Source organism: Artemia sp. Qi Xiang Cuo, chromosome 16, assembly GCF_049724085.1.
Source record: "Artemia sp. Qi Xiang Cuo chromosome 16, ASM4972408v1, whole genome shotgun sequence".
In the NCBI taxonomy this organism is placed as follows: domain Eukaryota; kingdom Metazoa; phylum Arthropoda; class Branchiopoda; order Anostraca; family Artemiidae; genus Artemia; species Artemia sp. Qi Xiang Cuo.
Window position 1 is genome coordinate 52,169,322 of NC_142809.1, and position 25,871 is coordinate 52,195,192.

General features: G+C 34.9%; 1 protein-coding gene across 1 annotated transcript in view; it reads left to right on the forward strand.

The window, feature by feature from the left end:
• wb (wing blister) overlaps positions 1-25,871 on the forward strand; it is a 470,816-nt gene that overhangs the window by 339,582 nt on the left and 105,363 nt on the right. The window contains exons 23-26 of the mRNA XM_089102573.1: positions 9,689-9,829; positions 17,603-17,722; positions 20,122-20,295; positions 22,130-22,302. Coding sequence (XP_088958699.1) covers positions 9,689-9,829; positions 17,603-17,722; positions 20,122-20,295; positions 22,130-22,302 — 608 coding nt within the window. The remainder of the gene's footprint in view (positions 1-9,688; positions 9,830-17,602; positions 17,723-20,121; positions 20,296-22,129; positions 22,303-25,871) is intronic.

The window sequence follows — 25,871 nt, forward strand, 5'->3', positions numbered from 1 at the left end:
TCTAGTGCTCTTTTTATGTAACCAAAAAAATGGAGGGCAACTAGGCCCCCTCCCACGTTCATTTATTTCCCCGAGTCACCCGATCAAAATTTTGAGATAGCCATTTTGTTCAGCATGGTCGAAAATATGATAACTATGTCTTTTAGGATGACTTAATCCCCCGAAGTCCCCGGGGGGAGGACTAAAAGTTATGAACTTTACCCAATGTTAACATATAGTATTGGTTATTGGGAAGTATACAGAAGTTTTTCAGGAGGGTTTTTATCTGGTAGGGGGGGGGGGGTCGGGGGTTATTTTGGAGGATCTGTCCATGAAGGAAGTTTTCATGGGGGAAGGGAAATTGCCATGAAGGGGGCGCCGGACTTGCCAGCATTATTTATTGGTTATTGGGAAGTATACAGACATTTTCAGGAAGGATTTTTTTCTGGAGGGTGGGGCTGGAGGAGGGGTTTACTCGGGAGAATCTTTCCGTGGAGGATGTTTCTTTGAGGTAAGGGACATTTCTATGAAGAGGGCGCCGGATTTCCAAGCATTATTTAAAAAACTATCAGAAATTAAATAAAAAAAAACAAGTTTTTTTCAACTGAAAATAAGGAGCAACATTAGAACTTAAAACGAACAGAAATTATAACGTATATGAGGGGGCTCTCCCCCAAGTCAATACCTCGCTCTTTACGCTACAGTTTTTTTTTAGTGCTTTAAAAATAGCTTTCTATTCTAATTAAACGGCCTTTGTGATTCAGGGGTTTGCGAATTATTTTTTTTTTTACTTTTTACGTAAAGTGCGTGGTATTGACTTAGGGGAGAACCCCCCTCATATACGTAATAACATATACGTAATAAAAAAAAAACAAGCGATACAGCTCAATAGTAATCGAAACTTTTAAAACCAGAATTTTTATGTCAATAAATGTATCAAAAGAATGGACTTATAATACTGATTTTAAATATAAAAATTTTATTAAGTTTAGTATTACTCATCAAAGGCTACGAGCCTGAGAAAATTTACCTGATTTTTTAAGAGGGGGGAAACATCCTCTACAAATGAAAGAATTTTAATGAAAATCACACCGTCAGATTCACCGTATCAGAAAACCCTATTACATAGGTTTCAAGCTCATATCTGCAAAAATCTGCAACTTTGTATTTTTTGCCAGAAGAAAAATATACGAATATAGAAGTTAGTTACGTAAATTAATTTGTAAATTACGTCATAACCAAATTTAGAGACATCCATTTAGCAAAAGAAAAGTACAATTTTTATGCAAATTTTGTTTACTTATTCAATGACGGTGAGCCAAAATAAAAGCTTCATTAACTAAAAAGCGATCAGAAATTAAGTAAGAAAAACAAGTCTTTTAAACTGAAAGTAAGGAGCGGCATTAAAACTTAAAAAGAACAGATATTATTGCGTATATGTAAGGGGCTGTCCCCGCCTCAACGCCTCGCTCTTTACGCTAAAGTTTGACTCTAACAACTTTATTTTTTAAAACAATAAAAAACATTAGCGTAAAGAGCGAAGCGTTGAGGAGGGGACAGCCCCTTTCATACGTTTTCGACGTTTTCCTTTTTTGAAAGAGCCATGACACAAAATTGTATAGCCGAATATGGAGGTCTTTTCAATTAGAAATTGATTTTCTTATTTTTCCTTGTTCTTAAAGATATATATGGTTATTTAAGTTTCCGCTCTCCTTGATGCTTTCAATATGTTGTTAAAATAGTTTATGCTATTGGAAATGTGTTTTGTTCCATAAATTCGGAAAGGTTTCCGAAATAAGGTGTTTCTAATAGGCCTTGGGAGGTTTACAAAACTAGTCCTAAGTCGAACTCATTTTTAATTGTGCATAAGCACAATTATGCACAAAAAAGCTTGTATTCAAAAAAGAATAACCTAAAAACAGCTTAATGTACGTAATTAACTATAGTTAATTATTAACTATAAATAATTAATATATACAATTATTTAATAAATACAATTAATAAATCATTAATAAATACAATTAATTAATTGTAGTTAATTAATAATAAGGAAAATTACAATCTGTCAATAAATCTTGACAGATTTATACCTCTAGGAGATTGTAGCCCTCCCTCCTATCCCTAGATTTTTCCGGTACCCACATCTGTTTCCTATCTAACAACTTGGAAGGTCTTAGATGAAGGTACTACTGCAATAATTCAAAAGGTGTTATGTGACATTTTGTTTTGTTAAGGTTGGATTTACAGCTTAACTCCTGCAATATAGTCAAGCTTTATCTAGTGATCAAATCTGTCTTTTATTTTATGTCTATTTATTTTTTATTTGATAAAGACATTTTAATTTATGTCTTGATTTATTTTTATTTTATATTTGATCTCTTTAATGATATGTCTTTTATCTCTTTTTAGTTCATCTGTCTTTTATCCAGTTTGTTGTTATCTTATTTGGCTATTATGAAATTTAAAAGTTTTGACTTTTTGGCAAATGTGTTTTATCCACGTTTCCTTCTTACACAAATGTACTATATTTGCCCCATTAATTAAAGTTTCTATTGAAATTATAATGATTCCATATAAATGGTATATTAAATATATGAATAACATATTAATAAACCTGTTATAAAATAGTAAATTAACATTTTAAACAATTATATGAATACTAATAAATAGTATATACAGTAATAAATATCATATGTAGTAAATTTACGATAAAAAAATAGCATATATAGCAATAAATGGTATAAATAATAGGCCTGCCAACGGGCAATATGCTATTTTACAATCTTTATGTTCTTTTTCTTCCTTGCCACTAGCTTTCTTTTCATAAATTTAAGAGTTTTTGCATTTATCAAACGAAAATATAGAGAGAAAACTGCTGTACTCATTTTTATGGTTTTCGTTTTTTAAATTTTGTGAGTAGAAAGGCAGTGTGGCCTAAGAAATTATATATTGGAAACCGACCATACTTGTTTTATGAACTAATATTTACATTGATAGTATACTAATAAATTACTGTGTTAATAGTATAAATAATAGAATACAAATTATAATAATTCAGTTCTTAGTATCAATAATAATTTTATAAATGATAATAATGGTAGTAATTTCTTTTTAAGCTTCTGTCTGGAACTTTGTCTATTATTAATTAAAAAACTTTTTCCACAAAATAAGTTTTTCAAAGAAAAGTAAAGAACTCCAGTAAACAAAAAATGAGCAAAAATAAAATCAAATAATCAACCAAGCTTGAAACTATTACAAATCAGCATCGATAAATAAATGAAACCCAAAACGAGCAGAAATTACAGCAGATAACTGAGTCAAGCTCAAAACGAGCATAAATCAACATAAGTTGGGCTCAAAACCCCTATATCTTCCCAAGACCAGAACATAATTTGCACTTTACTGAAAAAATACAAATGAATGTGCATTGGCAGTTTAATATATACATATACTGATATTTAGTAATCAAAATGTTAATATTATTTGATTTATTAAAGTTATAAAAGTAAAAACATATATATTTTTTCAGTAAAGTGTTCTTTTCCGATATATGGTGGCGGTCTTATATCACTGGCTCACGTGTTGTTGTGATTTATCGATATTATCTGGTATCTATTCAAGTTCTAAATCTATGGCTATCGCAGCCGGGATGACAACTATGAAAATCCACCACTTCATGTTAGTATTTAAAATATCGCTGCCTTTTTTTTTGCATCCTATTTGCAGCTCCTCAATTCATCTTTATACATATCTCATTAACTGATTTTGAATTACATATTTGTTTGAACCATATTTTTAATGATGCCAAAGGTTATCCAGTCCCAAAGTCGCTCATTCGAGACGTTAAACCGTCAGCTGTTTCTATTTTTTTTAGACTTGGAAACCCTTTCTAAACTTGAGATAATATAGAGATAAAATGAAGAGATTCTTTTTACTTTATAAAAGTTGGCTTGTGGTTGAATATGGTGAGACTGTATCTTTGAAATATGAGATTTCTAAGGGCATTATGTATATGAGACTTCTAAGGGCATTTTTCTTTCTTTTTCTTCACATAAATCAGTAAAGGGAAAATTGTTGGTCAGCTTGTAGCGTTAAAATATATCTATTATACTTGGGAAATCATTAGAAAAGGTGAAATATAAAATTCTTCCAAGGTATGCAACAAAATACAGAATGATGTTTCCTTTCTAGCCAAAATAGAGAACTTATATGATATATCCCCTACCTAGTATTACCCCCTCTGACGCTCAATCCTAACGAAATAGACCAAAATAAGATAAAAATATAATAGTTTAGAAACAAATTCAGGTTTTATTCTTGAACATTCGGGGAGGGGGCGGGGGGAAGTAGAGCGGGTCTGCATGCCTAATGTGTTAGGTACAATTATTCTGCATATTATGTTGTAAGGATAGTTTTCTAACTTCACACTGTCCAAATACCTAACCCCCTCCCCTAATGTGCAAATATATAACCCAAATTACATGTTTTCTATCTATTCTGTCACTTCTATTTGTGTTGTTTCACACTAACCGGAAAGAAACTAACGAAAAAACATCGGTTCTATAATGCTTGAATGAATGAACAACTTGACCGGTAGGGGGCTATCATGTAAGTACCCAAAATAGAATACCTTTGTTTAACTAAGAAAACAAAATGTAAGAAGAACCGAGAATTTTATTTGGAGTGGGTCTCGAGAATTTACAAAACAAATCCCATTCCAAACACGGTTAATGGTTCAAATCCAAGTTGAGACAATATATTGCGGTCTTTTCAACAATATTTCAATCAATCAATCAATTTATTCAGTCAATAAACTCAACAAAATACACTTCAATATTTGATTATTAGAGCAAGTCTGATTTCTAACAACGATATCTACTAGGCTTCAAACTTTTGGTTTTCGTTTTTAAGGTTTTTGAATTGTTGTAATCCCGTGTTAAAATATATACACATATTTTTGCTATTACCAGCAGTCAGGCCCCGGCACTTTGGACGCGGCAGGCTTCTATATATAGATCCTCATTATCGCCTGTCTTCTAACCGCAGAAAATTTGCTGTCTTTTTGTACTGAAGTTTTTTAAAAGATATTTTATTATTAAATAAAATAAAAGTTCAAAATAGGGATAAAATCCTTTTTAATAGACAGTGTATAGATTCACAAAAATACCAGATATTTCGGTCACATATACAGTGACCATCATCAGTAGTAAAACTGAAATATCTGGTATTTTTTGTGAATTTTCTATACACTGTCTATTAAAAAGGATTTTATCCCTATTTTGAACTGTTGTTTTATCGTCATGGAAACGCAGTGTGGTCTTCGAAATTATCTATTGATAATTAAACCAAGCCCTATTTTTAACAACGATATCTATTAAGCTTCAAACTTTTGGTTTTCTTTTTCAAGGTTTTCAATTGCTGTAATCCCTTGTTAAAATATATAAAAATATTTTTGCGACTACCAGTTTTTTGCTCTTCACGCAATTTAATGTCTTTTCATACTGTATCTTAGGCAAGCCCAGTTTCTAACAACGCTTTTTACTAAGCTTCAAACTTTTGGTTTTCTCTTTTAAGGATTTTCAATTGTTGTAATCCCTTGTCAAAATAGAAAATCATCATTTGTAATAATTACAAATTTTCGTTTTTTGGGCCTTCCTAATGACATTATAAATTTGGGTGCGTTCAAACCTGTAAGCTTAATCACGCAGCGAATGGATTTTATCTAACAAAAAGAAAATAAATTTAAAATTTTTAGGTATTTTTCTAGATTGAATTTAAATATAAAAATTATTGCTCAGGCACCGTAAGTATTTTGCAATTTACATAATAGCTTTAGTGACTCTGAACTAAACTTATAATTTGTTTTCAAGTTTTTTTCATGTCTTAAAAGGGCATTGCTTATACTTATAAAAAGAAATTTGGCAATGATGTTTTTCCAACAACGAGTTTTGCTAAGCTTCAAACTTTTGGTTTTCTTTTTTAAGCTTTCTGAAGTACTGTAATCCCTTGTTAAAATATATACAAACTATATGCGATTACTATTTTTTTCCTCTTTACGCAATTTGATGTCTTTTCATACGGAGGCTATGAAAGATATTTGATTATTACAGCAAGTCCGATTTCTAACAACGGTTTCTACTAAACTTCAAACTTTTTGTTTTCTTTTTTAAGGTCTTTGAATTATTGTGATTCCTCGTCAAAATATATATAAATATGTTTACAAATTATCAGTTTTTTGCTCTTTAACCAATTTAATACAAACTTCTCCAGACATGAAAATCTTCAATTTTTCCACGACACTGTGACAAGTGTCATGACGTCATTGCAATTTTTACGACATGAACTCATTTGCTTAAATCAAAATTAAGGCTCTTAAGAAATATTCTCAAACTTCTGGCCTATTTAAATCGTTTTTTTAGGCCACAATATGCCAGGGTGCCAATTTTCCTAAAAAAATATGGAGGTGTTTCCGAGAAAAAATACACACATACATACACAATTATTGCTAATATATAAAGATAGTATATAATTATAGACATAAGGCTTATTCACACATTTATGTATTTCATGGTTTTATTTCACCTTTCAATATTGTAAGTTTTTTTCCTTTTTTTTGTTCTATATGACTGTAGTCAATTAACAGGTTGTTAAGCCAAATCAAGTTGGCTAACTCTAATTTTCGTCCTTTGCTACTGGTACCAGACTCCATCTTTCATTTCTTAATATTGAACCCAGTTATGGCTCAATTTAAAAGAAAGCCCCAGGAGACATCCGTGTTGGGGTCGTCCAACTCAAGTTAGAAAACTCTAATGAACTTAAAAAAATAGGTAATGAAAACTGAATACCACTAAACCTTAAAAAAAATTGTTTAGATTTTCTTTTTGTTTAATTTCTCGTAAAGTCATCAAATAGTTCAGCAGTTTCAGTAGCGTTTAAAATCGTCAACTTGTTTTTAATACTGGTAATCAAAGAATAGCTACGTTAATTAAGAGGTAATCAGCGATAATTAAAGGTTTGAAAACAATGTGTGAATCTATATTTCTATTCCAATTACAAGTATGGGAAATTTATTAAGTTTGAGGCTCCCTTTTGTGTGTTATTTCTTTAAGAATATTTGCATAATTCTAGAAAAATTAGGAAAAAGTTCCAAAGAACATTGATAATCTGAGACATACTACTACTACTACTACTACTAACAACTCATCGCAGCACCAAGCCGCCTGAGGCCAACACAGCTACGCACGCTCCTCCTCCACCCCAATCTATTCAAAGCCTCCATTTTTACACCCGCCCACGAAGTTCCCATTTCCTTTAAATCTTTCTTTATGACGTCCTCCCACCCCAGACGGGGACGGCCTGCTTTCCGTTTAGCCCTAGATGGTTGGCCAAAAAGAACAATCTTCGGCAATCTGTCATCCTTCATCCGAACAACATGCCCTAACCACCTCAACCTTTCTTTCATTATAGACCTAGAAAGCGGTATTGAACCACATTTTTTGTATAGCCTATTGTTTGAAATACGGTCAGTCAGCCGGGTACCCAGAACAATCCTTAAGCAATTTCTCTGGAAAACATCTAGCAAATCTTCATCCGCTTTTCGGAGCGTCCATGCTTCAGAGCCATATTTGACCACTGTCATCACTGTAGCTTCTAAGATTCTAATCTTGGTTTGCAGACTTATCTTCCTATTCTTCCAGACTTTTTTTATCTGTGAAAAAACACCCTGAGCCTTGGCTATTCTATTTTTAACATCTTCACTGCTCCCACCATCTTTACTAATAATACTACCAAGGTAAGTGAAACTGCCCACCTGATCAATCTTTTCATTACCCAACGTCACCTTTTCATCTTCACTTATTCCTAGCCTTAGTGACTTGGTCTTCCTAACATTAATTTTCAAACCAATACTAGCACCCTGAACTCGCAAAACCTCTAAAACTTCATTCATTTTTCTCACACTTTCATCTAGGATGCTGAAATTACCAGCATAATCCAGGTCCATGAGACTTTTCCCTTCCCATTTTATTCCGTAGTCTCCCATGGCCTTTCCTGTGTTCGTTAAAATAAAGTCTATCAAAATAATCCATACAAAATGTGGTATAACAAAACACTCCTTAAGCCATGATTTAATACACAACCAGCTGCTAAACTCAGTTCCTACCTTATCCGCAGCAGTGTTATTCTCGTACATAGCACTAATCACTTTAATGTATTTGTCTGGTATACCATACAAGGATAAAACCTTTACTAAAGCTCCTCTATCAACAGAATCGAACGCTTGCTCATAATCTATAAAACTGAGGACCAAAGGTGTTTGAAGACTTAGGCACTTCTCAATTATTAACCTAAGAGTGAAAATTTGGTCAACACATCCTCTACCTTTTCTAAAACCGCACTGCTCTTCTCTTAAAACTTTGTCTACGGCATCTCTCAGTCTAAAAAGTATCATATTACTAAGCAATTTGCTACCTACAGAGACCAGACTAATGCCTCGATAATTACCACACTCACTTTTATCACCTTTCTTATAAAGTGGCTTAATTAAGGTTTTCCTAAAATCATTAGGTACTTCCCCTTTTTCAAAAATCATATTCATAATCTCCAATAACTTATTTCTAACCTCGGAGCCACCATACTTAAGAAACTCATTTACCACACTATCAGCACCTGGAGCCTTATTATTTTTTAATCCTTTTAGAACTGTTTCTAATTCTTCCTCACAAAATAAACCTTCCTTCACATCCAAGGTATCACAAACTTTTTCATTTTCCTCTATATTTTTTCCTGCAACTCTATCTCGGTTAAGCAAATTCTCAAAATGCTCGGCCCATCTCGCTTTAGCTTTTGTCTTATCGCTAATTGCCACCCCATTCCTATCTTTAACTGGGACAAGTCCGGATTGACTACTACCTCTCAATTTGTTAACGTGCCAGTACAATATTTTACTATTATGCCGTCTAGCTGCATCTTCTAAATCCTCGGCAATTTTATCCATGGCCCCCACTTCACACCTCCTTAGTTCATATTTCAATGCTTTCTCCACTTTCTTTACATTTCTTTTGTTTTCATGTGATCTATCACTCAGATAATTCTTGTACAAGTCCTTTCTCCTTTCTATTAAACTTAAAGCTTTTTCACTAATATTCTTAGCTGCAGTTCTAGCTTTCTTCCCTAATACACCTTCAGCAACTTTACAAATTATTTTTCTAAAATTATTCCAACCATCTTCTACATTATCAAATGTTAAACTCTCAAGTTTAGCATTCAACTGTTCCTGGAAAACTTCTCTCAAATTCTCATCCTGGAGTCTACTAACATCATAACTTCCCGGGAGGTAATTACCCTTCCGATATTTCAGCTTTAAATTAACCTTTGACACCACTAGATGGCGATCTTTACTTTTAACATCAATAACAGCACTCCTATATACCCTAGTATCTTGTATTGATCCTGCCAGTCTAACCCCAGAGGGAACGTTTAAGCAATCAGAAATTTGGCCTAAATGAATGAAAGCTCTTATATGGTCACTCAGGTCGAAACTATCAAATATCATGCGAAACCTCCAAGTTGCTCGGAACACAACTCATGGTGGCAGCGTGTTGCTTCCGTAAAAATAACTTTAGTTCACTAATATAGAACTAAAACTATTGCTACTGTTTATAACCTAAAACTATTCTTAGTGTTTATAACCTATCTTATCTTTATTTAGGTCAACACTGCGGGTCGTAAATGCAGTCAATGTTTAGACGGTACTTTTGGACTATCTGAGGAAAATCCAGATGGCTGCACTAGCTGTTTTTGCTTTGGTAGAACTCAGTCTTGTATACAGGCACAGTTTACATGGTCACAGGTAATACAAACTGGAACTTTATTTTTACTTCTAGTGATTCTAGAGTTCTAGTGATTCTAGTGATTCTAGTTACTTCTAGTGATTACTTCTAGGATGTTATTTGGGGGAGGTTCATAGCTCCCATTAAAAACTCAAATGAATGCAGAACAACTTAGGTGGGTTTTTTTTATCCTACTCAGTAAAAAAAAGTTTTGGCCCTTCCAATAGCAGTTATGTGATAGTCAGAAAGCATTAGTCCGCTTTCATAGCCTTTTTTAAATTGGTCGTTCGTGCGATGAATTGTGTCTGTGCTGTGATCCAGTCCCCCTTGTGTTGCTGGGTTCAAGTCCTTCTCATATGCGTGAGAAGCTTTTATACTGGACTTGTAATACCATATTAAAAATGGAGTGAAACCAAAAAACAATAATGTAATGTTAATATTGTGTTCTGTAGTTGTATAATCTACCTGTTTATTAATGTCTTTTTCCACTAGCTATTTATTAGAAGTATGGCCTGCAATTTAGCACACTAAATTGAATATAAAAAAGGTAGAAGTGGGTAGTGGGTAGGAATTCAATTCCTCAACCAAACGGATGATCTTTGATTGTTTGATGGACAGAACGGAAGCACATATTTGATATTTCTTATAATCCAGTGAACAAATTTTGAGCACTGGCTGATTATGTGAAAAACCTTCAGTTATGAATAAAATGAAAATTAAAAGAAAACGTCACTTGGATTTGGTCTTACCAGTCATACTTTTGCTGAATTTCTTCCAGTTAATTGGTCACAGACTGACAGCCATGCAGTATTGATGTAAAAAGTTTGAAGGATAGTGCCGCTTCAGAAGACAGAGGAAGACTTGTTAATTTTTTTTTTTTTATAAGAATTGTCTACGAATAGTTTTGCGTACCCGTTTGACTGACTGTATGCCAAATAGCAAGCTGTATCCCACTTTCTATGGCTATAATGAGAGAAAAGTTAAGATGGTTAGGCAATTTTTTGTGAATGAAAGGTGAAAGATTAGCAAAGATTATTCTTTATGGCGGACCATCTGGGATCAAACCAAAAGCAGGTCGTAAAAAAAGATTTAAAGGTAATTGGGTAGATTAATTGGGGAGATTCTGGTCATTCTTTGTCATTCTTGGTCATTCTGGTCACTCGTGTCCTGATCATTCTTGCACTATATTTGCCAATCTTTTTGGATTGTAAATAATTCCAGTAATACAATATTGATTTGTACCCCGCAACGCAAGAATAGAGCTTTGATCTATTCTCGAGCATCATTGCATTTCTGTGAAACTCTGTGTTTGTGCCATCGCAATTGTGAGGCAGAGCTTGCGTAAATCACTGTGACAAGTCAACTTCTCAATATGAAAGGGACTCAATTGTTTCTTAAGGGTTTTATTAATTGTAATTAAAATTTAATTGTAATTAAACAAAAATAAAAGGCTTTAGTGATGAGCAAAAACCAGCTAAATGAACGGTTTTACATATTCGAATTCTTTGTTGAGATTAGAAAACGGAAAAATTATTTTCAAAACTACACTGCTACTACTACAACTGAAATCTTACTGCAGCACCAAGCCACCCTTGACCAAACTGCAGCACCAAGTCATCCGAGGCCAACGCAACTGCGGACGCTCCTCCTCCATCAATCAATAAATCAATTTATTTATTTCAAATTAATAATCTGTTAATTCATTCATCATAATCTGTTCAAAGCTTCCCTTTTTACTCTCTTCCAAAAAGCTCCAATTTTCTTTAAATCCTTCCATATGACCTCTTCCCAACACATTCAGGGACAACCTAATTTTCCTTCGGCCCTAGACGGACCCTGAAAAGGACAATCTTTGGCAATATGTTATCCCTTGTCTGCAAAACGTGTCCTAGCTAGACCCCGGCGCCACGCCAATGAGGGAAGATTGGCGGTGGCACGGCCAAAAACAGCAGCGGCGGCGCGCCGCCGGCGCGATCAATGTAGTCCACAAGTAATGTTTTAATCAGTCTTTCTCAAATAACAGCTTAAATTTACAAATTTACTTTCTCTACTCATTGACAGTACACTTTCATAGGATACTCCACCTAGTAGCTACTGGTAGCAACAAACTGTCATATTCTTTTAAAAGTCTCTCACCTCCCTTGACACTCCTTTTTGTATTTTTTTTTTAAAGCAGCTACATAATGTTCTATAAGATCCGTCTCTGCTTTAAATTAAAAAAAAAAAACTTTTTGGGATTCCTGCTTTCAATAAAAAAGTTCAAGATATTATCATTCAAATATAATAATTGCCTATCCCCCCCCCCTCTGGATACCACCTTGATAGGATACCGTTTCTGCTTTAAATTAAAAAAAAATAATTAACTTTTTGGCATCCCTGCTTTAAAAAATAAATAAATTTGAGATATTATCATTTAAATATAATACCTCCCTAACCCCCCCCCCCCTTTGGATACCACCTTGATAGAATGCCGTCTCTACTTTAAATAAAAAAAACTTTTTGACATCCCTGCTTTCAATAAAAAAAAAATCAAGGTACTATCACTTAAATATAATAACGCCCTATGTCCCCCCCCCCTCTGGATACCATCTTGATAGGATACCGTCTCTGGTTTAGATTAAAAAAATAATTATTAACTTATTGGCATTCCTGCTTTTAAAAAAAATCGAGGTATTATCATTTAAATATGATAGCTTCCTACCTCCTCCCCCTCCCTCTGGATACAACCATGATAGGATACCGTCTCTGCTTTAAATACAAAAAAACAAAATTTTTTGGCATCCCTGCTTTCAACAAAAAAATCGACATATTATCATTTAAATGTAATACATCCCTACCCCCTACCCCCCTTCTGGATACCACCTTGATAAGATACCGTCTCAGCTTTACATTAAAAAAAAATAATTTACTTAATAATTAACTAGGTCATTATATGGTTCAAACAAACACGTGAAATAACGTTAAACAGCTTAGTGTTCCTTGAAAAAAAATAAAAATTGAGGGTATGAGTAAAGGGGTACAATGACAACAACAAAAATTTCGAAATTATTCAGATATACCTCAAATTATTGGAAAATTGAGTCATAGATTCGCCGTGGCATTCAATAAGATGCAAGAATCTAATTAAAAGGGAGCACACACAAAAGCCAACTTAGGCCAGTAGCCTATAAGAAACTGCAAAATACCAAAGACCATAAACAAGTCCCAATGGGGGGTCCTAGGTCTATCAAAATATTTCAATGGTTTCCCAGGGAATTTGATATCATTTTCTTCCGTCTCCACTTCAAATGAAAAAAAAATATCTCTTGGCATCCCTACTTTCAATTAAAAAAAAGAGGTATTATCATTTTAAAATGATAGGCCCTTATCACCCCCACTATAAGCAATAATTTACAATTTTTTTTAAATTACATTTTTTGGGGTAACTTCCGTTTCAATCTTTAATTCCCCAACCTTGTACATAGCTTAGTCTATAGCTAAATTTTGTCTCAATAGAAGGTTGTTTTTTTTGGGGGGGGGGGGGGGTAAATATTTTTAAGAAATGATATTTTATTTTATTTAAACTTTAAGGCGTTAAAAAATTGTATATTAAACATTAAGAAAATCTTATCTAAAAACAGCAAAAAAAAAACAAACTTTCTGCACACTTACGATTCAGCTGTAGAAACAACCAGTCGACTATCATTTTCAAATCCAACTGAAGCTTTATAATAGTGAATGCGTTCTATTCTACTTAAAAATAAATTCTTGACTACAAATGACGTAAGAAATAGCAATTGGGAAACTGAATTCGAAATGATTTAATCTCATTTCATAAAGACGATACTTTTTTTTGTCAACATACGAAGAACAGTGTATGTTGCAATTGCATATGTCTGGTTTTTATGCAAAGTATTAAAAGAGACGAAAATTAACGAACAAGAGAGTAGTGAAGAATTATGGTATGCAAAGTAATATTTGGCAGGGAAAGTCACTGGTGATAAATCGCTAGGGATGGCACCGTGATTGAGTGATTTTCGGGGATTCGGGGAACATAATTCTTTTTCGGGGTGACGCATAGATTTTCGGTTAAATACCCAAAAATTCGGGGATAATGCAAGCCCTGCTTGATTTCTAATCAGGAAAATCGAAATACTAAACCATACAAGGAAGAAAGTTCCAACTTTGCGGTTGATGCAATAAAGAATTGCCGCAAAATTAACTCAAAGTCAGCCGAACGCCGCCACCTCTGCTGGTGGAGGCGCGCCAGCAGCGTAGTGACACTTCGGTGGCAGTCAACCGGGCCTCTCGTTGGTGGCGTTCGGTCGATCCGCCGGTGCGGCGCCGGGGTCTAATCCTAGGCATCTCACCCTTTCTCTCAATATAGCCCTAGAAAGTGGAATAGAGCCACATATTTCATACAGGTTACTGTTTAAAATACGGTCTATCAAACGGGTACCCAAAACAATCCGTAGAAAATTCTTCTGGAAAACATCTAAAATATCCTTTTCTGCCTTTCGAAGTACCCGAGTTTCAGAACGTTTGAACGTTTTTCGCCTTTGATTTTAAGCTATGGATCAAGAAAATTGGTAAATTATACTGAAGACAGTGTTTACCCTGCAGTGAAATTTCAACAAAGGAAGTCTTCTAACGGGGGAAAAAATTAGTCTGCCTCCTTTTTGTTAGGTTTCACTGAAAATATTTGATTTTGCAACTAACGCAGAGTTTAAACAGTAAACTGAGTCCCATTTAACCAAGTTCTTATTTAGTGCCGCCGTTTTGATTGGTCTTTGAGTTCCCCCCCCCCCCTTCGCACACAATTGCCACATTTAAGAGAGTCTTCTTTCGTCTTTATTTTTGTATAACATTTCTGTGTTTTCTTGTTGTTTTTTATTTATTTTTTAGGTCATTTTTCGTCTTTTTTATGTTTTAAGTTTCTTTATCCGCTGATAAAGGCTTCTGGATGCGAAGCCGAAATATTCTAACTTTTATTCTGATTTGTATAAAGATTTTTTTTTTACAAAGGTTCACTATCTTACTAAAAGTATTCCTCATTTTCAACATTTTCACTTGATTTTAGTAAAGGTGGGCAAGCAGTGTGGTCTGAGAAATCATTTTCCTGTAAACATAGCATCAGATTTAACAGCGTCTGTCAACCATCACCATCGGTACCACTATCTCCATGATGATAATCAAATAGAAAAGAATGCTACAAACGAACAGAAAAGCCGAGAAATGAGATGCAAATATACAACATGAGAGTACTCTCCCTCCCAGTGCCGATAGTCTGACTAACAGAATTAGATGGCTACTACAGCGTCGTGGAGAGATGTTTAATGGCTCATTCCAAAGCTATACAACATGAGATTAATCTCCCTCCCAGTACCGATAGTCTGACTAACAGAATTAGATGGCTACTACAGCGTCGTGGAGAGATGTTTAATTGCTCATTCCAAAGCTATACAACATGAGATTACTCTCCCCCCCCAGTGCCGATAGTCTGACTAACAGAATTAGATGGCTACTACAGCGTCTTGGAGAGATGTTTAATGACTCATTCCAAAGCTATACAACATGAGATTACTCTCCCTCCCAGTGCCGATAGTCTGACTAACAGAATTAGATGGCTACTACAGCGTCGTGGAGAGATGTTTAATGACTCATTCCAAAGCTATATAACGTGAGATTACTCTCCCTCCCAGTGCCGATAGTCCGACTAACAGAATTAGATGGCTACTACAGCGTCGTGGAGAGATGTTTAATGACTCATTCCAAAGCTATATAACGTGAGATTACTCTCCCTCCTAGTACCGATAGTCTGACTAGCAGAATTAGATGGCTACTAAAGCGTCGTGGAGAGATGTTTAATGGCTCATTTCAAAGCTATATAACGTGAGATTACTCTCCCTCCCAGTGCCGATAGTCTGACTAACAGAATTAGATGGCTAGTACAGCGTCGTGGAGAGATGTTCGATGGCTCATTCCAAAGCTCTTAATTGTATCTACATGCTTTTAGTAAATTTGTCTCGATAACGCCATCGTAAAGGGCCACATAACACCTAAAATAGCCCTTTTTGGCCCCATTTCAGGAGGTTAAAGACTTGGAAACAGGGGCGTCCCGAGGTTCGTTTTGTTCGGGAGGCGATCTTCGTAAATTTTACCGAATTGCTATCTGATTTATGCCGAATTTTCTGCAGAAATCAAGAATTTTGCTAAATTTCTGCCGATTTTGCAAAATTTATGCCGAAGTTTTCACCTTTGGCGAAAAATTTACTGAATGTAAAAAATTTGGGAGGGGCACGCCCCTCCCCGCCCCCCCGCCCCCTCGGGACACCCGTGCTGGGAAGTATAAAAATAATACTATTATAATCTCCATAGTCGAAAACCTGTTACTGAAGATTTACAGCTTCCCCCTTAGATACGCCCCCTCGAAGCCCCTTTAGTAAGTGAAAACTGAAAAACACGTTTTGAGAAAAGAAACTGTCGTATGAAACATTTTTAAATTTTGATTTGGGAATAGCACCTGTTATCTATGATTATCTCAACAGCCAACATTTATTACAAAAAACGATTTTTAGGAAATTTCGAAAATAACTTAACGCTGATGTGCTTTTTTGTGCCATTTACGCAGTGGATAGCTTGGGAACATAAACAAAGGATCCTTGAAATAACCGTGATCAAAAATCCTCAACCGGATACTTAAAATTCCCCTTTTTAATGGCCCCTCCAAGTCTCCTTAATAAGTGAGAATTAAAAAAGAAAACTTTTGAAAAAAGAACTACCCTGTGAAAAAATATGTTCACTCAAATGCAAAGGCTATTAAGCAATAATGAATAGTGAAAGTAAAATTACAAAATCAGATTTTCGAGAATTTTGAAAAATAGCTTGAAACCCTAATGCTTCTTTTTTCTGTATCCTAACCAGGCCACCGAGCCATCTTAGGAAAGTCGAAATGCGTAGTCAACTGAAGTTTTAGTATTTACGTTTTAATTTCCTCACCCCTTCACTTGACGTCACACAGACCTGGGAACAGGGGGAATACATTTACTCTCCCCTGAATCTGCAGAAATTTAAATAATTTCTGGGTAATCATCCTATATTTGGGGGGGGGGAGTCTGGGCCTCAACATCCACCCTCTGTGTACGTCCCTACTCATGGTGGCCTATTAAACCTCCTTGATTTCCTTAGGACAAAATGGACAGTTGATTCATAGTTTTATAATAAGAAAAAAACTCCTGTTCTTGGTCTGACCTGTGTGTGTGTTTGTTTTTTTTTTGTTTTTTTTTTAATTCCACATTAGTTCATTTGACTTCATTTTTAATAGCTATTGATTTTTTCTTGCTTTTTAGTTTGTTAGACATAAACTAAAGTCAAAAGGTATTTTTCCCATGCTACAAGCTATCAATCTTATGACGAATTTGTTAATGGTAATTTTTCGAAGAGCTCTGAATTCAGCAAAGGTTCTTTTAACTATTCGAACCTTGCTTCTACGAAGTATATTTTGAGAAATGTCGATGATGGACTTGGGGGGACGGGGTGAAGTCAATTTTCTTCCTCCCTCTCATTTAAAACATGTCTACATTTTTGGAAGAATCTGAGTACATCCCTTGGCGTGGTTCTGGTGTTTCGAGAGTGCTGGATTTGAGTTCGTTAAAAAAAAATGAAAGTAGACATATTATTAGAGGCAAATTCCCAAGTCAGATTTCTGGAGTCCCCCTCCCCCATGTGTACGTGCCAGCGACAATATATTATTTTATATCGTTAGAGTAATTTTTTTCATTTATTAATTCTTTTTAAGTCTTATTTCTAAATAGCTTCGACTAACTGGTCCGGTATCGAAACGACAGCTCAACATCGACTTTCGACACCCTGGAGGTAAAGTCCGAAATCGACACCATTTTCCAATAGATCCATATGAAGTCTGTTTTATTCACGTATGAAATCCCGTTTATTAAATGGCTTGTCAACACTGTCTGCTTTAGCTTCTGTTTGTTGGAGCCGCCACTGCAGTGGAATATAACCCAGTCCCCCATTCTTGGCTCTTATAAAGACTTATTTATGATTCTTGTCCTTGGTTTTCTTGCTTTAAGCAAAAGAATGTAAGGTGCATGTTTAATGTGCAACTCTGTGCTTTGTTATGTCGGCATAATTGCATGAAAGTCATTTTTGGTTTACAAAGTTTTTTCGACGGTTTTTAACTTGTCTTTTTAAACTGTATCGAAGTATTTAATACGACCCTCGGGGATAACATTTTGCATTTGAACGATGTTGTCATATGCAGCGCAATAAGACTGGCTAAAGAAAGAGCGACATGGTATCAAAAATTTTTCACCCGGCCACTTCATATAGAAGGAGCTATCGTAAAAACTTCGGATGGGCCTCATTCGTTTCGAATTGAAAGTTCTACACCCCTTTTCAAGATTCATAATAGATTGAAGGTCAACCAGCTCCCACATCCTTTTTTTGCTGCCAGCCCCCCCCCCCCCCCCTCTCAGTTCCCAAAGATGTTCGATCAAAATTGGCATATAGGAAAAGGGGCATGCTTGATCCTGGGTTTTCTAAAAAGCTAAGGGCATGAAGAAGAAACTTCCAGGGGATGTTGAACCAACTCAAAAGACACTATTTGCATCGTGGTTCTCAATATCTCAGAAGCAGATAAGGGTATTAAGTCCAAACTGTTAGGTAAAGTTGAGGGAAATGTTGAACTGAATCAAAATACAGTCTATGCATCCAGGTTCTCAGATGGGCTTATCTGCAATATATCTGGAATGACTAAGGGTATTATGTTGAAACTTTAAGGGGATTTTGAGGAAAAAATTGAATTAAATCCAAAGATATAACTGTACGCACCAAAGCTGTCACAAAGACATATCTGCAATATCTCAGGAACGGCTAAGGTATTAAGGTGAAATTTTTTGGAAAAACTGAGGGGGGTGTTGATCTAAATCGAAACTAACTATCGTATACATGTTGTCAAGCGGGCGTATCAAAGCATTGAAGTAAATCAAAAGGAATTTTATGCATCCAGGTTGTCAAAAGGGTGAATTTGCAATATCACAGGTATGGCTAAGGGCATGAATTAACAGCCTAAGGGACTCAGCTAAAATTCTGGGGAAATATTGGACAAGGAGATCAAGTAGGTTTTAAATCCTGACTTGAGGACCAAGGATACGTTATCAAGGACAAAAAGTGTTTGAAAAAAATGTACTGGCCTTGATTCTTACTGTGAACCAATTTTTTAACTTTTTTTTTTTATGTTGATGTGCTTAAATTTTAAGACCTTGAAGACGTCTCAATTAATGTTGCAGATTCAAGGAAATCTGAATCGAAAACATACGTGGTTGCATTAATCCTTGACCTCCTATTTTCATTTTTGAACAGCAAATCAGAACTGTGTTTAACAAATGATCTCAAAGTACATTTATCTAAACAAACAAGCAGTTGAAACAGAACATAAAACAATAAGATTCTCATAATGAAACGGTCTGACAATGTTCGTCTGTACTCAAGGTTGTAACATGGTGGGGGTCAGGATGCCTTCAACCGTATAGAAGGCCAAAATAATGCAGATTCTATTTAAATACAATGCCCTCTACCCATCCGTCCCAACTTCTATAGTACAATTGTTCTTAAAATTTGCTGGAGAATCATGTCCAAAATTTGGAGTAAAGCCGAAAAAAGATTTACAAACCTTCCTATTATTAATCAGTAAAAAATACAATGTCAACTTAAACCGGACAGAAACTACTTAAAAAAAACTTTTTCCATTTAAGAAGTTTTTCATAGAAAGTAAAGAGCTAAATTGAACCAAAGACGAGCAGAAATAAAGTCAGATTAAAACGGAAAAGTCACATATAAGTCACAGGAAAAGTCACATATGTGAAATATAAAGTCAAATTAATTCAAGCTTAAAATAAAACAGAAATCATCCTCAATAAATAAATCAGACCTAAAACGAACAGAAATTACAATGAATAATCGAGTCAAACTAAAACGAACAAAAGCTACGACAAATACATGCTCTTTCATCCAGGTAAAATCCAAAACCCTGGTAGTACTGCCCCTCCCTCCAGTGCGATTTTCTAACACAGATACACCTCCCACTCACCTTAAAAAAATTGTGTGTATTTTCCTGACCTGACCTCCCTACAAAGGGAAGCGAATTGGTACTAGATATTATTACTTTTTAAGCTTTCTCCTACCGTAATCATTTTTGGATTCTCTCATCTCCATTAGAAAGTAAATTTAAATTGTACGTCCCTGTTTTTAGCTGTAGCTTCCGCAATTTTGATAATAATGCTCTACTAAGCTTAAAGTTCCACTTTCCTTTCAGCTACTAGAACCAGGTGAGAGGCGTCTGACGGTTGATTCTGGTGAGACCGAGCTTAACGTGACAAATAACCTCAGATTGATTCCCAAGGTTTCTGGTGATGTTACAATTGGTGTAAGCTATCCTTTTGACACTCCACTTTACTGGAGTCTTCCTCCTCCATTTCTTGGAGATAAGGTGAGTTTTAAACATTTTTATTTTCCTTTTCGTTTTAGAAGACCAAATCAAAATCAAACAAAGATTAAATAAAAAAACCTTTGGTATATACAGCATATGTGCATCATTTACTAACGGCTATGATCGTCTGTAGCTACGATCAAGGCCGTACCCAGTATTTTTTTTTCGGAGGGGGTTTTACTCAAAGATTTTTTTCGGGAGTGGGGGGCGGGTTGAACAAAAAGCCCTCAAAAACCGCATAAAAAATTTGTTTATATCCATTTTTGTTACGTTTTTACGAGTCAAACAAAATTTCGGGAGAGATTCAAACCCCCCTCTGAGTACGGCCATGGCTAAGATGGCAATAAGGAGAGGTTGCTAAGGTCTTAACGTGAAGCTCAACAAAGGAACTAGTCAGTATGAAGCATAAATCTGAATTATTGGGTACACAATTTTTTTTTTGTCCTAAAAGGTTTATCCAAGGATAAAAAGAGTAAAATAAAAATGTATAAAAATGCCTTTAAAAAAAACATTTTTTCCCCATATAATACTAAAAGTAAAAGATACATTCATACTTTTCTGAAAATTAAAACAAATATCTTTATTAATATTTACGGCATTCATCATACTCAAATATCTCTGGCTGTTGGTCGTCCAAATGAGAGGTAGGAGTGGTCTTGACAAAAGTTTTGCGGGAGGTTCCGTTAGTATAAAGTATATGCTTAAATTCTTGGAATTGTTAAAGGTAGGTCTGGTCTTGACTTGAAGCTCTACAAAGGAGTTTTCTGTCCTAAAAGATTTGTCAAATGCCAAGAGTTTACATACATAAGTTTACATTACAATTTGCATACACAAGTATGTCAAACATCTTTGAAACGAAACTTTTATTCCAAATGCATGAAAAAGTAAAGTACAGTTTTATGATTTTTAGAATTTTTCCATTAAAACCGTAATGTTTAATCAGAAAATTGTTCTTAATTGAAATTGAAAATTGTCACGACAATGTCTTTTGACCACGTTTTTTTACCAACGTCTTTTGAGCAGCATTTACTTATCTGTGGTTTTCGAAGATCACGTTTGAAATGAAAATTTAAAATTTTCGTAACAAAGCCACAGGGTCTGTTGCTTAGTTGGGGTTTTGGAAATGACGCTTGAAACAAAGAATGAAAACCGTCATGACTGGCCTACAGGGTCTGTAGTCTAGAAGTGGTTTGAAAATCACGCTTGTAATATTTTTTAGAAAATTGTTCTGACAAGGGCCAAGGGTGTGACTGAAAAGACAAAATTGTTTCAAAACAAAAAATATTGAATAGAGATCTGGAGACGAACATTCAGTAATGAATAAAGTAATAAATGATTAGTAGCACATGATACATACAAAATAGATAATATTTAATAAAGAAAATTTGCACCTTGAAAACTCAACAAGGATACCCGAGCTAAGACTAATTGTTTTCAATATTAATTCAATTATAAACGGGTATAAATTCTCAAATTTTGGTAGAACTTACTGGGATCTTCAATCTTAGTTTTCTGGCTTTGCTACAATCTTCATATTTCCTTTCTACCTCCTCACTTTTTTAAATGCTAACCCCCTTTTTATAAGCTACTTCATTTTATGGGTATGCTAGACATAGTAATCCTTTTTAAGGGCTGAATTTTAATTCTTTGTACTATGCTATCATGCATATCTCTCTCTCTCTCTCTCTCTCTCTCTCTCTCTCTCTCTCTCTCTCTCTCTCTCTCTCTCTCTCTCTTTCTCTCTCTCTCTCTCTCTCTCTCTCTCTCTCTCTCTCTCTCTCTCTCTCTCTCTCTCTCTCTCTCTCTCTATTTTAGAATTTTTATCATTTTTCAGATCTTGTCGTACAATGGCTATTTGCGGTTCAATACTGAAAGTGACTATGGGTCTTTGCGCTTCCCGCCCTCAATTTTAAATACTTATCCATTAGTACAAATTCAGGGTAATAGGAAACTAGTCCTGGAATATTTTCCACCGTTGAAAACACAGTCCGGTTATTACTTAGTCAGGTAAGTCACTTTGAAATCTACAAATTTAATAGAAATTGATATTTCTTTATTTACATAGCTGTACAGTCGTTGAATCCAAGAGGGCCAGGAGCCTAAGACCTCTCTTGGCTAAAGTTCAGGATGGGCTCTGTCCCCCCAGGAAAATTAGGGCTTTGCTCTGAAAGGTTCCCTCATTGATGTCAAAACTTGGCTTCTCTGTACAGCTAGGTAGTTATTTGGACAGAAATCTGATTGAGACTGATCAAAACCGATTTGATTGAAACATTCAAAGAAGGCATAAATATTTAGTTTTTGGTTCTGTTTTTGAGAAAGGTGACTTTTTTCACCTAAATCTGTCAGAAATTATTTAATTTATAGGAACAGACTGAATAGTAAGCAGATACGTTAAATAACCCATAATGCAAAACAGACAAGTGCACTCTTTTTTTTCTTTTTTTTTTCATTACATGGCTAGCAAAAAAGTCCGAGAAATAAAAAATCATCGGATTATTGGAGAAACTCAAAAACTGGGACGTGTCATCCAGTTTGTCATTATTCATTGATGATGTTTCGTCTCGTAATGAATTAATTAAAAAAACATGTTTTATTAACTGAAAGTAAGGAGCGACATTAAAACTTAAAACGAACAGAAATTATTCCGTATATGAAAGGGGCTGTCCCCTTCTCAACGCCTCGCTCTTTACGCTAAAGTTTGACTTTCTCACATTTCTATTCTTTTAAACAATAAATAACTTTAGCGTAAAGAACGAAGCGTTGAGGACGGGACAGCCCCTTTCATATACGTAATAATTTCTGTTCGTTTTAATTTTTAATGTCGCTCCTTACTTTAAGTTAAAAAAAAACTTGTTTTTTTCATTTACTCTCTTAGCGTTTTTTAATCAATGCAGCTTTGATTTTTGTTCCCCAAGAATGGATAGTTAAAACAAAATTTCCATATTAATTTTCCTTTTTTTGGCTGAATCTCCTTATTAAAGCTTTGTTCGGGCGTTACTTGCCCATTAACTGACGTAACGAATTTCTATATTCGTATGTTTTTGTTAGGTACATAAGAGAGTTTGCCCCCTAGTCAATACCTCACCCTTAATGCGGAATCTCTAATTTTCTTAGAATGACCAACGCAAGGATCACAAGGACTGGCTTGTTAAAATAGAGAGCTCCGTTTAAAGTAATAAAAAAAACTTTAGCGTAAATAGTAAGGTATTCACTAAAAGGCAAACCCTCTCATATACGTAATAATTTCTTACTTTCAGTTGAAAAAACTTGTTTTTTTTATTTAATTTCTGATCGTTTTTTAAATAATGCTGGAAAATCCGGCGCCCCCTTCATAGAAATGTCCCTTACCCCAGGAAAACACCCTCCAAGGAAAGATTCTCCCGAGTAACGCCCTCCTCCAGCCCCCCCCCCATCAGAAAAAAATCCTTCCTGAAAATGTCTGTATACTTCCCAATAACCAATACAATATGTAAACAATGGGCAAAGTTCATAACTTGCAGCCCTTCCCCTGGGAACTGTGGGGAATTAAGTCATCCTAAAAGATATATTTATTAGATTTTTGACTATTCTGAACAAAATGGCTCTCTCAAAATTTTTATTGGGTTACTTCGGGAAAAAATGAGCGTGGTAGGGAGCCTAGTTACCCTCCAATTTTTTTGGTCACTTTAAAAGGGCACTAGAACTTTTAATTTCCGTTCAAATGAGCCCTCTTACGATATTCTAGGACTACCAGATCGATACGATCGATACGATCACGCATCCGCGATCTTTCTTCTGACAAAAAATACAAAACTCCACATTTTTGCAGATGGGGGCTTGTAACTTCTGGAATGGGGTTTACTGGTACGTTAAACCTGAAGGTGTGATTTTCATTAAAGTTCTATGACTTTTAGGGTTTTTTTTTCCTTTTTTTGAAAATAAGGCAAATTTTCACAGGTGCGTAAGTTTTTATGCGCAAGACTAAACTTGATGAAACTTATATATTTGAAATCAGCATAAAAATATGATTCTTTTGACTTATCTATTGGCATCAAAATTCTTTTTTTTTGAAGTTTTGGTTACTATTGAGCCGAGTCGCTCCTTACTTACAGTTCGTTGCCACGAACTGTTTGATTAAGGTGATATTTGAATCGCCAACTTCAAGAATGCACACAAATATCCCCCATGTTGGGTACTTCCGCATGGCGAAGCCTTTAGATCTTTATCACTCCCTGATATCTCCACATTTTTACGACTCATCATAAGATATTCCCATTTTTTTATTTTGTTCTCTTTCTGTTTGCTTTTTCTGTAAACAAATCAGTATTATTGTAATATATATTTACTTATTTCTTCATATGTGCCTAACATGGTTACCTATCTATTAAATTTGTAAGAGCAGTTTTAAAGGCATTATCCAGGGGAAGGTAGGGGGCTTGAAATATTTTCTCTCTTTGATTAATAGTAATGAAATAAAACAAAATAGGATGAATATATAATAGTTTACAAACAAATTCGGGCTATATATTTGCACATTAGGAAAGGGGGGCGAGGGGTTAAGCATAGCATATATTAAAAATGTAACCTAACCTAGGTACCTTTTTCCCCCTTAAACCCCAAAAAACAATCGTTTAAATATTGTAACTCATTGAGAAACCATGGCTTTGCAGTCATTTATGTAGGCTATAGCGGTCTCTTGAGGATAGCCAGTTTGACGGGTTTTTGTGGCTGGTTTCCTTATACAATATATAAAAGTCTCCATATTACGCCCCAGTACCGAAAGGTCTTTAAACTAATTTTTGATGCGTTTTTTATTTTTTTGCAGACCGCTCCCTGAACCCCACCCCCCCTCCCCCAAACAAAAATCATAGATACCGCCTTGACAATTTTATTAATCTGAAGTGACTCAGATTTTATTTATCGGGAACTCTTCTGCTAAAGAATCATACATTAAAAGTCAAGCCGCTAAAAAATTTATCTCCTGAGAACCTAAGTAGATAAACTCAAGTAGTTGGCAATGGTAATAGTCTTATTTTCTAGTCTCTGTCGGCACTTTAGTGTCGATTAATGTGAACAAGTGTCTAATTAATGAAATTTATTGCTGTCTACTAAATCACATTGTAATTAGAATTAAATGCTAAGATGGTAGGTTGGGCTGACTAATTTAACGATTTTAATCTTCTTCTCTTTTCTGCTAAAATTAGTTAAGAAGCAAAAACAGAAAAAAATTCCCCATAAACGCAGTCTTTTCTGGGGAAAGTGCTGCAAGTTACGGAATTTGCCCGAAATTCACATATAATATTTGCTAATGGGAATTTTTCTTTTCTTGGGAGGGGGAATTTTCTGCAGGGAGGATTTCCAACATTTTTTTAGGAAGGAAAGCTTCCAAGAGAATTTTAAGAAATAGGAGGGGGAGGGGAAGGGATTCTTTTCACGATTTGAAAAACTTTCAGAAATTAAATAAAAACAATTTTTTCTACTTATAAAGTAAGGAGCAATATTAACACTTAAAATGGACAAAAATTATTCTGTATATGAGAGGGGCTGCCGCCCCTCTCCAAAAGTTTGACCTTTTGTCACTTTTTTTGAAGGAAGAC